Genomic DNA, 15355 nt, shown 5'->3' with positions numbered 1-15355 from the left:
GATTGTGAATGTATAGTTACATCTTACTGCAACCTTACTGTAAAGTGTGCCTTTTACGTATGAAAAGTAGCTGCAAAACAAATTGAGTTTATCATTTACAAGTCAAACGTTTTTTGGGATGACTTTTATACACAGAAGGAACTTTTTATACTGAAGTAGGTGTAACTCAAACAGAATTTATCAAGATAGTAGTATGGTCAAATTAACCATTGTATTACAAGTGCAAATTAGATGGCCAATAAATGTAGACAGGCAGTAAAACCATGTTTTTTTTTCTTTTTGAGAATTTGATCGACAAGCTACTGCTTTAATCGGCTTAATTATTAACCACAAATATGTCCTGTAATATGTTGTAACAAGGGATACAAGGGTTGAACCGACCTTGTGCACTTAAATGTATCCTGTCATCCCATATTAACCCATTAAGACCTGAGGCCGATTCTACAAATGTCTTCTAAATCAGTTTTCTGAAAAACCCTGTGGAATGCACTACCCAAAACTCAAGAGATGCCCCCACCCTCCAATCCTTCAAAACCTACCTCTTCAATATCACTTTCCCCAGCTAACTCCACCCCCCCCCCCCCCCCCCCCCTCTTTTTCTTCTTTCCACTGTTTTTATTGTTTTGATCCCTTACGGTACGTTTTAACAGCGGGCAACTCTGGGCGATGCCGGGCGACATCGCCCAAAAAGATAAAGAAAATCCATCTTTTGGACGATGTCGCCCGGCATCGCCCGATCGCCGGCTCTCATAGACTTTCATTATATTTTTGGGCGACGTCGCCCAGTATTGCCCGCTGTTAAAACGCAGGGTGAGTCTTAGTGTTTTCCCCCCTAAAGTTGTTTTTCTTTGTCTTTTTCTCATGCCCCCCATGTAAAGCGTCTTTGGGTACTCAGAAAAGCGCTATATAAAATAGAGATATTATTACAAAAATATTTTATCGTATTATCCCACGATTTTGTAACTCATTTTTCACCCAGTGCCAATTGCATAAGCTTGTAATCCTGGCCACTACTCTCCCTCCCTCTCGGGAGAGCCCCGAACTGGGCTCATGCTTCCTTCAATGCATGAGGAGTGAGCTGGCTGCTTCTTATCACCTGACAGGGGGAAGTTTCCCCAGTAGGATGTAGCGCATGGAAGGAACATGTTATTCCAACCAGTTCCTTTGCCCTCCATCAGGCGCCCCGGCTGAGTAGGGGGGGACAGTATAGGTTAAAATGATTGTGATGCTATATTAACTACTTTTTAACTAAAATGACATACTTTGCCGATTTTTTATGGGTTAAAAAAATGCAAGTAAACAAACTGACCACAACAACAAAGTGACAGAATTAGTTTTTAATAAAGGTGCAGTAAAATAAAAGGCAAATGTTACATACTAGTGAGAATAGAATTATGTACTCCCATTCTCAGTGCTTTACAAGTCGTTACAGACGATTGCTGTGGTTTTACCACAGACTATTTTATGGCTGGATTTACATGCCCACACAAACCTCTGATTATCTGGCCCAATGTGTTACCCATCTTAACACTGTCCCAACACTGGAATGAGATGTCTTGCATAGCAGATTTGTGCTCATAAACCCTAAAGGTCTACACACCAGGAGTAACGCGAAAAAAGATAGGAAAAAGCTATGTGATTATTTCACATCTAATCTATTTTGGTCATACAGGTTGATTATTTTATTCACGTTGACAAATCGACCTTGTTTCGAACAATAATGACATCGCCTTATATATCACACGCCTTATATATATAATCACACTCCGTGTACATGACACAAACATAACACAAACAGCTGCTCAAATTAATGCAAATTAATCTCACAAAATTTTCGCTCCTGGTGTGTACAGAGTAGACCTTAAAGCTTAATTTATAGTGTCAAAAATTAAGCAAAGACACTTAATGTTCTTTCTGGCAAGCAACATCCTCATTCAATGGATAAATTAAAGCTTGTAAACCAATTGTTGACAGTTGATTTACATTTGATAGTGGCGCTGCAGTAGTTTATCAAAACGCATCAACATGCAACTGAATATAGGAATAAGCGGTGCTTAATTCAAATGTAGTGTAACTATCTTTAGCTACTAATTCAGTTACCAAGGTTTCAGTGGACCTTCAAACAGTTGCAATATGCCAGTATCTGGGAACACAAATCTTATGCATCTTACATTGAGTGGTGTGAGACAGTGTCAAACTTTATACATTATATTCAGATTTTAATACTCGGCCTGCAGTAAATACAGCCTTAGATTTTCAGCTCAACTCCATGAGATCTATTTCCCGCAGTAATTTAATACTGATGTAGGTGTAACGCAACTCCTACTTACAACAAAATTAATCAATTGCACTAGCATGGACAATCTGAAATGGGCATTTGGACAAAATAAAGCAGATATTGTCAAACTGCATTGCACTAATTAATTTACCTAGAGAGTCAGTAGTACGACCAAAATAAATGAAGACCTTAGGACTGGAGTGAACCTCACATAATCTATTAGATGTTTCATGAGTGAAATGTCCATGTATATTACTCAATAGGCATGATTCATCATGGAAACTATGTCCACATTGCCCGAGAGTTTAAAATGTTATGGACACAACTGCATATAGCACATAGCAGAACTGAGAGAAAAGATTACAGTGGGGGCATGGGAAGGTCAGAAGACATTCACAGCATTTGGTTTAAGTTAACATTTGGTCTCCTTATAATAAGCTGACTGGAGAGTATACTTCACAAATTGGTAACTTTTATTGTTTTGTTTTTTTTACATTATAGCCACCACAGGCCTTTGATGTATACATACTACTTAAAATGCTTCAAAAGTAGCAATGATCATTAAATGTATACCACTAACAAGATGACGGTATATAATGCATTACACATTGAAGGCCTCATTTGGTCAACATTGAATGCTAAGACAAATTATAATATAAATGAACCCAAATTCTCCCCATTGGGTGAGCCAAAAACGCAACTTAATCAGAGTAGAACATATAACTTTTGCTGCCAGTGCAAATGGCACAAGTTCTGATTTAAAATGAGCTTTAAGAAAGAAAATCACAGTATTTACATCAAATATGAACATATGATCATAACATGGATCTCATGTAATTGGGTTACATCCTACTGTAGGTAGAATTTCAAACAACCCAAAGTTACTAATGCAATACAGCACAATATACTGTACATCATTATATACCTTCACAGCCTTTGTAAAAGGTGACAACCCTTTAGAAAGATTAGACTTACATTTTACACAACTGTCAGGGGTTGACACTAAAGTCTCAGAGGCACTTGCCCGTCGGGCAAGTACAGGTCATGTTCTACTTGGCCAAAATTCATGCCCACTTGCCCGAAAAGTAAATTGTGATAGGTAAAGTTTGAATTACCGTTAATTTTAACACTTATATTTTATTTGTGAATTCTGGGGCTGCCTGATAAGGACATACCTCAATATTTATGCCAAATAGCTCAATAGCTATACAATATGACTATGGGTTCACACTTGTTAATTTGTATTTTTAACAAGTGTAGCAACAGAATGAAAACTCTTCATTGTTTAAAAAAAAACCTGCACATTAGGTCAACTGTGCTCTCTTATTTTAAATTCCACAGACATCTTGTGTTCTGTTTATAGCGAACTAAAGACCGTTGCCTCCCCACTCAAACGCACTTGCCTGTCGGGCAACCTGAAAACAAACTCCACTTGTCCGAATGTTTTACTTACTTGCCACGGGCAGTCAGGCAACAGTTAGTGTCAACCCCTGCAACTGAGTAACTTCAGCAAAACTGTCTTGATAAAATGTTAAACACAGAGATTCTTGCAATCTGTGTTCCAACTAACATGACAAGTCTTGTTTGCGAGGGATACATTTGTGCTGATAATTGATTGCATTTGGAAACTAAATGTGTATGTGTGTAAATGGGGTGGGGGTATACAATTGGATTTTCAAACTTGTATCTCAGAGGGGTTGTGTATATTAATATGCAACTATTAAAGTGATAGTATAATGAGCTGGGGCTGGTGATGCAGTTTCTTCCCAGAAAAGCATGAACATGAAAAATACAAAATTGCAATTTACTCCTGTTTGACGTCTCCTTTTAGCGTCCTCTTTACACGGGAGTATGGGCTCAGTGCGTCATCCATTATGAAGTCATAGAGGACCTTCACCCATGATGTGTAATGAGGTAGATCGTCATAGTACTCTGCTGCAATTTTCTTCACCTATGTAGCAAATGGAAAGAAAGATATTAACTAGTTAACACAGAGCTTAGGCCAGACAGGAAAATGCCCAATTTTATACTATGGCATTTTTGTCGACACAAAATATGGAAACCAGGTTAAAAGTGAATAAAGCCCTGAGAATGCATCCTCCATTTAAAGGGACATTTCACTTTCCAACATGTTTGGGGTAATTTGAACTACTTAACTAATTACCCTTAACATGTATGAAAGTGAAAATCCCTTACATTTGTAGGCAGTTACAACGTTGCAGCTTATCGTTGCCGTCTGTGTTTTATTACTCTTCGTAGGCAGTTGCAATGTTACAGCTTGTTATTGGTGCTGTCTGCGTTTACTTACTCTTTTCTTTATCTTTTCTTGTCTTATCTTGCAGGTCATTTTAAACTGTACCATGGTCAGTCAGTGTACTATTCATCTTGTACTGAATATTTTATGATCAGCTTTGTAAAAACAATTATGTACGTTTGTGTGATGCAACAAACTGCATTTGACATTCTTTTGTAGCACTAAAAAGAGATCAGCCAGGCTGTACTTACCATAGGTAGTCTACGCCCTGGAATGCTGGGGAAGTCATGGTGCTCATTGTGGTATCCCACATTGAAGGTGAGTAGGTTGAGAGAACCGTAGTAGGAGTAGGTCTCGTGGCCCTTGAGGAACATGTAGTGCTCAGCAATGAAGTGGCCAGAGATGGGGTGCAGGCCCATCCCCAGCATGGAGCCGGCTAGCATATAGACCACAGGCTTGAACCCCCACAGAGAGTACAGAGCCACGTTGAACAAGAGCTGGATGGCCGTGTTGGTCAGCTCCAGTTGGGTGATTGGCTTAGGGTTGATGCAGAGGGGCCGAATGGCATAGAACAGTGGCTGGAGGATGATCCAGACAAACTTCCGGAAGCGCGTGCAGAAGAACCACCCTTCAAAGTCTGTGGGAATATCCACATCCACGCCATCACCACCTAGGTAGCGGTGATGGTCTAGGTGGTAGCGCTTGAAGGAGGCAGAGTAGGGTAACCCGATTGGGAGGTTGGCAAACATGGCAAAGTAGCGGTTCCACATGGCCTTGTTATTGCCAAAGGCAGTGTTGTGGGAGATCTCATGAATGGCAAGGGTCATTGAATGATTGATACAGCTGCCAAAAGCATACGTCCAGAATAAGACCCATTTCCAGTCCAAGTCTTTAACCAGGTAGAATGCTATGAACTGGATCGTCACCATCATGCAAACAATCCATTTCAGTCGTGGGTCAGGTGTCATCAGAGACTTGATTTCTGGGTATTTGGCTGTAAAGTTGAAAGAAGAAAGTGAAGTTAGTTTGGGTGTATTGAAGGGGGGGGGGGGGGGGGGGACTGTTACCAACACAGGTATCCCAATTAGTCACAAGTATTGTCAATACATGCACATAGGTCTGCTTGCTCTTCTACCCTTCTGCAGTTTTTAATTAATACAGCTACATGAAAACAAAATCGGTCTATGGTTTCATGCCCCCTAATATGTCTGCTATAACAAAATTAAATCCACAAATGCATGTTTTTGACTTCTCTAGCTCTATTTCAAAAATAACAAAACGATGAATAGGCATTATTCATTCTTTTCTCCTGTTGAAATTCCTAATATCTTTATCACCGGTTGGCAGACCACATATGATGTATACAACATCCGCCTGGTAGAAATGGCAACATGTTAAAATGACAATTGAAAAGTAAATTACATGTAGTGTTTTGCAACAATAACTTACAGCATGGTTTAGCTTATACATGTCATAATAAATATTTTGTAAATAATGGTATCAAATATGAAATGAATTCTAAGATAATCCAAAATTCCAAAATAATACAATGTTGACATTTCCTGACAATATTTACGACACCCGTATTTCTATTAGAGGTAAAGTTCAGAATGTATGGAGGCTCGCCTATCCTCACCAGTTGGGCATAATCAGGGGCATTCATCAAGTTTTTAGCATGCCCATGTTTTTCTAAGTACTTGGTCTATCTAGCTAACTATCTGGTTAGCCTTTGTTAGGGGACCTGTATTAGTACAGGTCACTGGGAACTGAAGTTACTTCTTTTTGACTGTTTATTCTTACTATTCTCCAACTCAATAGAAACACATTAAGTAACTTAGGCAATGTGTGCTGCCACAATGTTAGGAAGTTGATCAAAATGTTCAAAGTTAAGTTCGCTCAGTCTCAGACAACAATCAAAGTGACTTGATAAATATCAAGTTGCTGAACGGTGCTGAATGTGTACTTATGTGTTAAATGTTGTTTTTATGAAGGATGTCACTTTAACCTTGCTGTTAACAAAAAATTACGCTAGACAAAATGACATCCCAACACAATTTTGGTTTAGTTCCTGAATAACATTTGGATTGTCTTTCAAACATCTGACTGTGGAGTCTCGCCTAGGTGACTTCAGCTGAGCAGTGTTAAACTATGCAGCATAGCTTTTTAGCGCGTTATCTTCATGACTGATATGAAACCGTTATCTTCATGACTGATATGAAACAGAAAAATGTGTCAACATGCAAGGCTATGTGAGGTAAAGGCGTTGTTCTCCCTGGAACTTATTGTACTGGTGCTAGGCATATTTGGAAGAGGCATAGTATTAGTCACCACCACCTGACCAGGGTGATGATGGGTCAAGATGATGATGGCACAACTGGGCACTCCAATCAATCACTACTACTGTTCTTTGCTGTAGAACAAAAACATACATTCTAGAATCTAGACACAAGGCAAGTTAACTATATTATTCGAACCATTTTATCTATGATTAATGGCTCTTTACTGTTGGAGGCCAATCACTGCTGAGAACAATGCAACACCTATGATAAGAAACATTGCATTGTTTTTAGGGAAATTACATGGTTAGGGCATCAGAGCAGAAGTTAGATTGTTTTTAGGGGAATTAAATTACATCAGATCAGAGCAGAAGTTAGAACTTTGAATATAAACAAGCCAGGAAACTAACTGTGTACTACCCTGCCAACAACAATAGCAAGCACATTTGAAATGTAGCAGCCTCTAACTGCCAAATGTATTCTTCCAATGGAAAAGTAAAGCCAAACAAGGATCGGTTACACAACTAGGCCTATATGGCTGGTAGAGTAAACAAACACTTTGTGTAAGGCACTTGCCCATCAGGTCACATTCTGCTTGCCCAAAAAGTTAAATTCTCCGTTATGTTAAAATAAAATTCACATTTCATTTTAACATTAACTGTAATGTATAGGATAGGTAATTAAGTATATCTGGTATAGAGTACAATTATGACTGAAAACAGTATTGTATAGTTGTCTCAAGCTATAAATGATGATATACTTTATTAATTCCCAAAGGGGAAAGCCCTTGTTAATGTGCCTTGTCTGGCTGCTATGTTAAGCCAAATCATGGAGCTCCATCATTGCCTCATATTTGTCACTCAAAAAAACAGATGGCAGAGGCTCTGCCCACTTGTCATCTTTAGCCAGCACCTGCAAACTGCTGAAAAGCCTTTCAGTTTCACTTCAGGCAAGCCATGCATATATCAAACTGATTTGGCTTGCTGTACAATCGGCAGCACTGTGTTAATAATTCCCTGTATTTACACACCCACTCTACAGTACACCGCTTCATTATTGACCGTTTCCACTAGCACTTCTGTAGCACACAGAAGCTTTGAGATTAGATTAAGGAACGTATATAGATGGACAAATGATAAAACATAAATAGCATAGCTTATAGATAGAAAACTGAACATACATCACACAGTGGTAAAAAAAAAAAAAGAAGAAAAAAGGCAATGTATGCAAGGTAAGCACCTGATGTAAAATAGCAGATATAGCTACACTTTGTGGTTTACAGACTTGCGCCAGTATTTGCCAAAAGCACCCGAGTCAGTGCTGTTGATGAGTAAAGAAGCACTTCCTCTATCCTTCAACCTGACCAGACAGGAACGATACCAAAAAATCAAATTTAACTGTGCTTAGTATAAATTGAGGAGTGATATGAGATTAAGCTGCTGCCTATCTCAACATTTCTTCAACTTGAATTTTCATGGACAATGGAAACATATTGCCTATGCTGGTCTGGAGAAAGACAGAGAAAGAGAAAAACAGTAGTTAACTTGTAATAGCACTTGCAGTGGGTAAACTAGCTAGACTCTAGCTAGACTCTGGCAGACTCTTGCTCTAGCTGCTAGAGCAAGTCCCAGCAAAAACCTGACGCATCCTGAGTGTGTAGGCCACATTGTTCTACTTGTCTAAATACAAGGGAGAACTAGCTTAGAGTGGGAGAGGCCTGAAGCATGTGATCACACAAGTTTAACAATCAGGCAGGCAGCAGCAAAGGCCTACTGTAGGTCTTTGTAGCAAGCTGAACAACAGCATACAAGCCTATATAAAGGCCATAAAAGGAACATCCTCCATAACATTTCTGACATGGATTGAAATGAAAATAAACTAAGCATTCATGTGGTTTCAATCTGGAAACCACAGGTTGACATTTAGACTCATCTTGTGAGTATGTTAAACATTCTAGTACTACAGCCAAGAAAGATTGTAACCTATAGAAACAAGCCCATGTTTATTTGTGGCTCCCCATCTCAAACCTTAAGAAATAATCTACTTCACATACCTGGGTAAGCTACGTTTTAGGAACCATATAGACATTAATAACATGATAGAAGGAGACTAGCAGTGAGTGGCTCGTGATACTGCTGTCCTCTGTAGGGAGTCAGGGCCCGGCTCACTGACGTGAATAATTCAGCCCAGGAGACGGCTCCTCTGTCAATGAGTTCTTTATATGAGTCTCTATAGAGCTGGTCCCAGCACAATGGGAGGACCTTTTATTCACCAATTAACTTAAGTGTCTGTTATGTTAACAGTGAAAAAAAGACATTAGCAAAACAAGGGCTTCACAGAAAGCCCACTCGACACCCAATCGTCCATGACAAGACCCTGCATACAGTGGACCACCTGATGGTCATCACAGGGGTCCCTGCCTGCCTCACACTATCTTGCAATACATCTGTAGTTTAAATGCCTCATCCTGTGAGAAACTGAGAATGAGGACATAGCTATGCTTGAGATGGGTCAGGTAGAAAGATACCAAAAACTCATGCACATGTATTCTTCTTGTGCATGGATATTGATCATACCCTTATATAGAGGTGAGCTACATCCTCCGTTATATCACAGCAGTCACACCTAGTCATGTGACTATCTGGAACACTATCCACTTTGTTCCTGTTTAGAAGCCTTTCTCCTAAATGTGCACTGACAAATACCCCCCAACAACTAAATAATCTGCTATTTGTCGAAAATATAACTTGCTCTAGGGTGCTTGATACAAACTTTAAACTCAAGTGCTATTTCAAATGATAGAGCCCATTTGGGGCTCTATCATTGTATGTATGTATGCTACTAGTGTTGATTATGTATTGCATATTATTGTATGTTATAGTACCACTGTACTATTGGCAAATGTGTGGTCAAACAATGTAGAATCAACACAGGCGTGTATGCCATTTATACTAATCTATAACAACATTGCTTCACTGTATACGCGCGCGCGTGTGTGTGTGTGTGTGTGTGTGTGTGTGTGTGTGTGTGTGTGTGTGTGTGTGTGTGTGTGTGTGTGTGTGTGTGTGTGTGTGTGTGTTATTACGAAGTAAGAATACTCATCTGCTTGACTTATGCAAAATGCTGCTTGCACTTGTAGTCTACAGCAAGTCAGTGCATGCAAATGTGTGTCTGGCAATTCAAGGCGTTTTCTGATTCAGATGTTCATGTTCTTGGAGGTAGTGGCTCAGTGGTGGCTGACTAATTTGTTAAAATTTGAAATTAAAAAAGAGAAAACAAGATTATATAAACCACGTACGTGTTTATAACGAAATAAAGGACGTGGTTGTTTTCAAACACACCAAATAACCACAGACCAATAACGTTACCTGGGACTTGTTGACACTAGTACCGTTAAGCTAAGCTCGCGAGGTGTGTCGCTTGCCAAAAAGGAACAGATCTACAAGCTAGTAATAACGTGTCACGCGTTATTAGCTTGTAGGTCTGTTCTTTTTTTTTGGCCAGAAAGAAAGCTTCAGCTAAACGTTTAGCTATGTGAAAGTAAACGATAACAAGAAACGGACAAATCCACTAAACGGCTATCTTACTTTGATATCGACCAACTAACTAGCACTAACACCAAAATCAATGTTTGTATCACATTGTGCCGAAGCCGGCTCAACTAAGTTAGCCGTTAGCTTTTTGGGCAAAGCGAGGGGTCGTCGTTGTAACGTCAGTAAAAAGGGTGAAAAAACAGCGTCAGCTCACCTAAAATCTCTTTCCTCCTGTCGGCGTGAGGCTGCTCGGTGTAGACCCACTCATAGTCCTCTCGGGCGACCCTGTTTCCCATTGCTTTTAATATTATTTGTTAATATAGCAAACTAGAAAAATATGCGCTCGCCCGGGTGTTACCAAGACCGTTATCTAACAAGCCCCTAGTGCGACGGCCTGGCCGTTCTTTCTCTGTTCCTGGTCAAGTCGTCTGTGTGTGGTCTCAGTGTCTGGTGACGAGACGACGAGTAGGAGGATGGAGCGATGTTATAGAAGATTCAACACGCCCACTTCACCTCGAGCTCCTCCCCTCAGATGATAAATTCACTTTGTAGGTTGCAGATCCGGTACAGAGCGGATACGGAAACGGTCTGTGCAAAATACCGGATACAATAGGCGGGCTTCAGACCGGATCTGGGCAAGCACTAGTGTGCAGTAAATACAAAAACAAAGATTTCATAAGGTACTGCTAAAAGCCTGGTTATGCGAGGTCTTATTATTATTATATTTTTTTATACATATTATATTCACAATATTCACGGTGCAGTTCAGTTTGACATTTTGATGTCACACAGCTTTATACTTTTTTGATACAAAACTACATCTTTTTTTGTTTTAACTTTGAACAATACCCAAACTTCCAGGGCAGTGGTTCTCAAAGTGGGGTCTGTGGACCCCCGGGGGTCTTTGAGGCGGTTCCAGGGGGTCCCCGGCAAAATGAATATAGCAGCAAAATTTGTTTAACCAATCCTACAGTATATAGGCTATTTGAAAATCTAACAAATGTGAACTTTTTCATTGCACATTCTGTTCAAAGTGGGTTTACATTTTTATTTTATTATTATTAAATTATTTTGCTGTTCAATATAAAACGAGAAATCTCGTCAATGGCAGGCAAAGAGAAAAATAATTTAATCAAAAAAAAACAAAAAAAAAAAAAAAAAAAAAAATATATATATATATATATATATATATATATATATATATATATATATATATATATATATATATATATATATATATATATATATATATATATATCTGAATCGGTTATAAAGCCGTTCTTGACCGCCCACCCCACGGGACCCCCCCCCCCCCCCCCCAGCCTACGAGCCCCAGTGTGACCACTCTGGCTGCACTGTCTACTTTATAGCATACATGGGCAACTGGCGGCCCGGGGGGCCACATGCAGCCCCCACCTTCACTTAATGCGCCCCGCAGGTTAATGTCAGAATACTGATATATTTTTGTTTTCAGCTGTTTAATACAATTCCAAACATGCAAACATGACCTGCTTTAATTACTTCAATCTATATTAGTAGCTTAAATGTGTATTTTGTTCGTATCGTTGTTTGTTACTTAACCCATTAAGACCGGGGACGCATCTGTGTGTAATTTTTAGATTTCTTTGGCCATTCAAAAACAGCAGATATACAAGCTATGAGCTTGTAGATCTGCTATTCTTTTGAAAAAAAAATGGTCTTAAAATTCGGTCTTAAAGTGGAGTGGTGCAGGCAGCATGGTAGCTCATCGTGTTGGGACTGTGTTTACATGAGCCGAAGGTCGTGGGTTCAAGTCCCCCTGCATCTTTACTCTGAAGCATGTTTTAAAGACTAACGTCCAGAAACCACACTTAAAAGCACTGATGAAACGTGTGTAAATGTGTGGAGGTGCCGTAGGGCAATGGATAGTTGGTGGACACCTGTGGTCTTTGGTATTGAAAGTCACACGGCTTGCTGGGTTTCCACACAGTAACAACGAGGGGCTATGGCAACACAAGCACCTTTTACGTAACCAAGGTAACAATGTCAACTAGGTGAACTCACTTCCTGAACTGCACTCCTCAATCCTATCACTGTTTGGTGTTGTGTTGTGTTGTGTTAGTTTTTGTGTCAAACTAAACTTGTTTATTCACACATGTGATGGAATACAGCCAGTCCACTAGATGGCGCTCGTGCACTGTCTTTTCTCTCCATCGCAGCTTCTTGCTCTCAGGAGAACATGTTCCCCTGTCGTCAGCCTCCAGCACAGATGTACGCCCAGGCAAGGATAACTTTGATTACAGTTTTTAAAAGTGACAGTTTCATGCTCATTGTCTGATGTGACTTTAAGGGTGACATGTAAATCAGTGTGAATGCTAATGTGCACTTCATTATCATCGTCAATGTATGATTATTTGTCTAATTGTTTGTTTTTAATGTCACCTTTTCTTCAATAAAGCCCTGCCAACTACACCATATGGCCTGTTCCTTGGAGGAGCTGTCAGGGTGACTGGTGTGGTTGTCATGGTTACTAACCATGTGTCATGTGTGTCAGAATGATTGGAGGGCGGAGTGTGCCATCAGTGGAGATCTGGCCCACCTGGATTGTCCTCTATAAAAAAGGTGGCTGGACTTCATTTTAGCTCTCTCTCTCACCGTGAAGCTCACTGGGAGCACTCCAGCCTTTTGGATTTTGCTTGTTAAAGAACAAGATCACTGTGGTAGAGGTTTGGGTTGTGTAGTTACGTTGTCATGATGTAACTCCAAAGGTGAACAAGAAATCTAAAATAATTGCTGTATAATAATTGAATAGAAATTGATCATTCAAAATATGCTCCTCATTGACATTGTACGGTGAAACAGCTCTCAAAGTCACTCTTTTAGCACGTAGACGAACACAAACAAAGCTGATTCAGTCAATATAGAACATCACCAAACCCAGTAGTTTTTTTTTTAAATAAAAATGTCAACTTGTTGATTTTACTATTTGAAGATCCAGATCCGCGGATCCAGTCCGAGTTCTTTTTAATAAAAATCACACCCTGTGTGAAGGAAGCGGTGCCTTTGGGGCGGGGCTTAACTCATTTCAGTTCGTCCCTATTGGTGGTCTGAGTCCACTTACCACATTTTTACTTGGTAGCATGCTGCAAACTGGAATGATGGCTGTTTAAAGCCCAGCCAATGGGCAGACAGAGGGGGCGGGGCTTAAGTAATTACAGTTCGTGGTTTTAGTCCATGTACAAAATTTGTACTCCCTAGCATGCTGCGAACTTGAGTTATGGCTGTTTAAAGGCCAGCCAATGGGAAGACAGAGGGGGCGGGGCTTCAGCAATTCATGCTCGTCCCTATTGGTGGTCTAAGTCCACATACCAAATTTGGACTTGGTGGCATGCTGCAAACTGGAGTTATAGCTGTTTAAAATCCCGTGCTCATCCCGTGCTTAAACGGGCGGACGGACATAACATACGCTGGGGGTCCCTGGTAGTGTCACTACCGAAACGAAAAAAAAATTACTAAGTCCAGAGCTCGATGAATGTTAGGGACCAAAAAAATAGTCACTACCAATCAACTTTAAATTGCCTGAAACGTACTCCTAACAGGTTTTTGGGGGAACAATTTTTTTTCGACACCACTGTGTCACTACCGAAACGGAAAAAAATGTACTAAGTCCAGAGCTCGATGAATGTTAGGGACCAAAAAAAAAGTCACTACCAATCAACTTTAAATTGCCTGAAACGTACTCCTAACAGGTTTTTGGGGGAACAATTTTTTTTCGTTTTGGTAGTGACACCACTGTGTCACTACCGAAACGGAAAAAAATTTACTAAGTCCAGAGCTCGATGAATGTTAGGGACCAAAATAAAAGTCACTACCAATCAACTTTAAATTGCCTGAAACGTACTCCTAACAGGTTTTTGGGGGAACATTTTTTTTTTCCGTTTCGGTAGTGACACCATAGTGTCACTACCGAAACGGAAAAAAATGTACTAAGTCCAGAGCTCGATGAATGTTAGGGACCAAAATAAAAATCACTACCAATCAACTTTAAATTGCCTGAAACGTACTCCTAACAGGTTTTTGGGGGAACATTTTTTTTTTCGTTTCGGTAGTGACACCATAGTGTCACTACCGAAACGGAAAAAAAATTACTAAGTCCAGAGCTCGATGAATGTTAGGGACCAAAAAAAAAGTCACTACCAATCAACTTGAAATTGCCTGAAACGTACTCCTAACAGATTTTTGGGGGAACAATTTTTTTTTCGTTTTGGTAGTGACACCACTGTGTCACTACCGAAACGGAAAAAAAATTACTAAGTCCAGAGCTCGATGAATGTTAGGGACCAAAAAAAGAAGTCACTACCAATCAACTTTAAATTGCCTGAAACGTACTCCTAACAGGTTTTTGGGGGAACAATTTTTTTTTCGTTTCGGTAGTGACACCATTGTGTCACTACCGAAACGAAAGTTGGTCACTACCGAAACGAAAGTTAAATCCGAAAAAAATCATTAAGTGTGGAGGCCAAAATCGTCCCCCCAAAAACCTGTTAGGAGTACGTTTCAGGCAATTTAGAGTTGATTGGTAGTACTTTGTAGTGACGATTTTTTTGGTCCCTAACATTCATCGAGCTCTGGACTTAGTACATTTCACCATTGTGTCACTACCGAAACGAAAGTTGGTCACTACCGAAACGAAAGTTAAATCCGAAAAAATCACAGTGTGGAGGCCAAAATCGTCCCCCCAAAAACCTGTTAGGAGTACGTTTCAGGCAATTTAGAGTTGATTGGTAGTACTTTGTAGTGACAATTTTTTTGGTCCCTAACATTCATCGAGCTCTACATGGCTATAAACACATTATAAACACATATCGATGACATAGTGTATCAAAGGCGCCGCTACCTTCACACAGGGTGTGATTTTTGTTTTCTACTTTTGAATTGGGATCCCGAAAAGTAACATTCGAATTTAATTTGAAATGCATTTAGTTATACTTATATTAACCTTAAGAATTTAATTACAAATACATTGGACATAAAA

At 39.8% G+C, this 15355-nt stretch overlaps 1 protein-coding gene across 1 annotated transcript; it reads right to left on the bottom strand.

The window, feature by feature from the left end:
• Nucleotides 1-1322: 1322 nt before the first annotated feature.
• Nucleotides 1323-10785, bottom strand: degs1 (delta(4)-desaturase, sphingolipid 1). The gene is made up of 3 exons (XM_084076770.1): nt 10556-10785; nt 4784-5526; nt 1323-4229 (listed from the first exon to the last, which is right to left on the bottom strand). Exons 1-3 carry the CDS (start codon nt 10635-10637, stop codon nt 4083-4085), a joined length of 972 nt encoding a protein of 323 aa, XP_083932896.1. The 5' UTR covers nt 10638-10785; the 3' UTR covers nt 1323-4082.
• Nucleotides 10786-15355: the final 4570 nt, after the last annotated feature.

Source organism: Gymnoscopelus microlampas (assembly GCF_963454915.1).
Source record: "Gymnoscopelus microlampas genome assembly, chromosome: 13".
Lineage (NCBI taxonomy): Eukaryota > Metazoa > Chordata > Actinopteri > Myctophiformes > Myctophidae > Gymnoscopelus > Gymnoscopelus microlampas.
This window is presented reverse-complemented; position numbering and strand designations above follow the sequence as displayed.

What these genes read in the sequence shown, in the direction of transcription:
- degs1 (XM_084076770.1), bottom strand. Translation starts at nt 10,637, where the DNA reads ATGGGAAACAGGGTCGCCCGAGAGGACTATGAGTGGGTCTACACCGAG. An exon ending in CAGGAGGAAAGAGATTTTAG is followed by an intron (nt 5,527 to 10,555) that starts GTGAGCTGACGC and finishes TCAACTTTACAG; the next exon opens with CCAAATACCCAGAAATCAAG. An exon ending in CAGGGCGTAGACTACCTATG is followed by an intron (nt 4,230 to 4,783) that starts GTAAGTACAGCC and finishes TTTGCTACATAG; the next exon opens with GTGAAGAAAATTGCAGCAGA.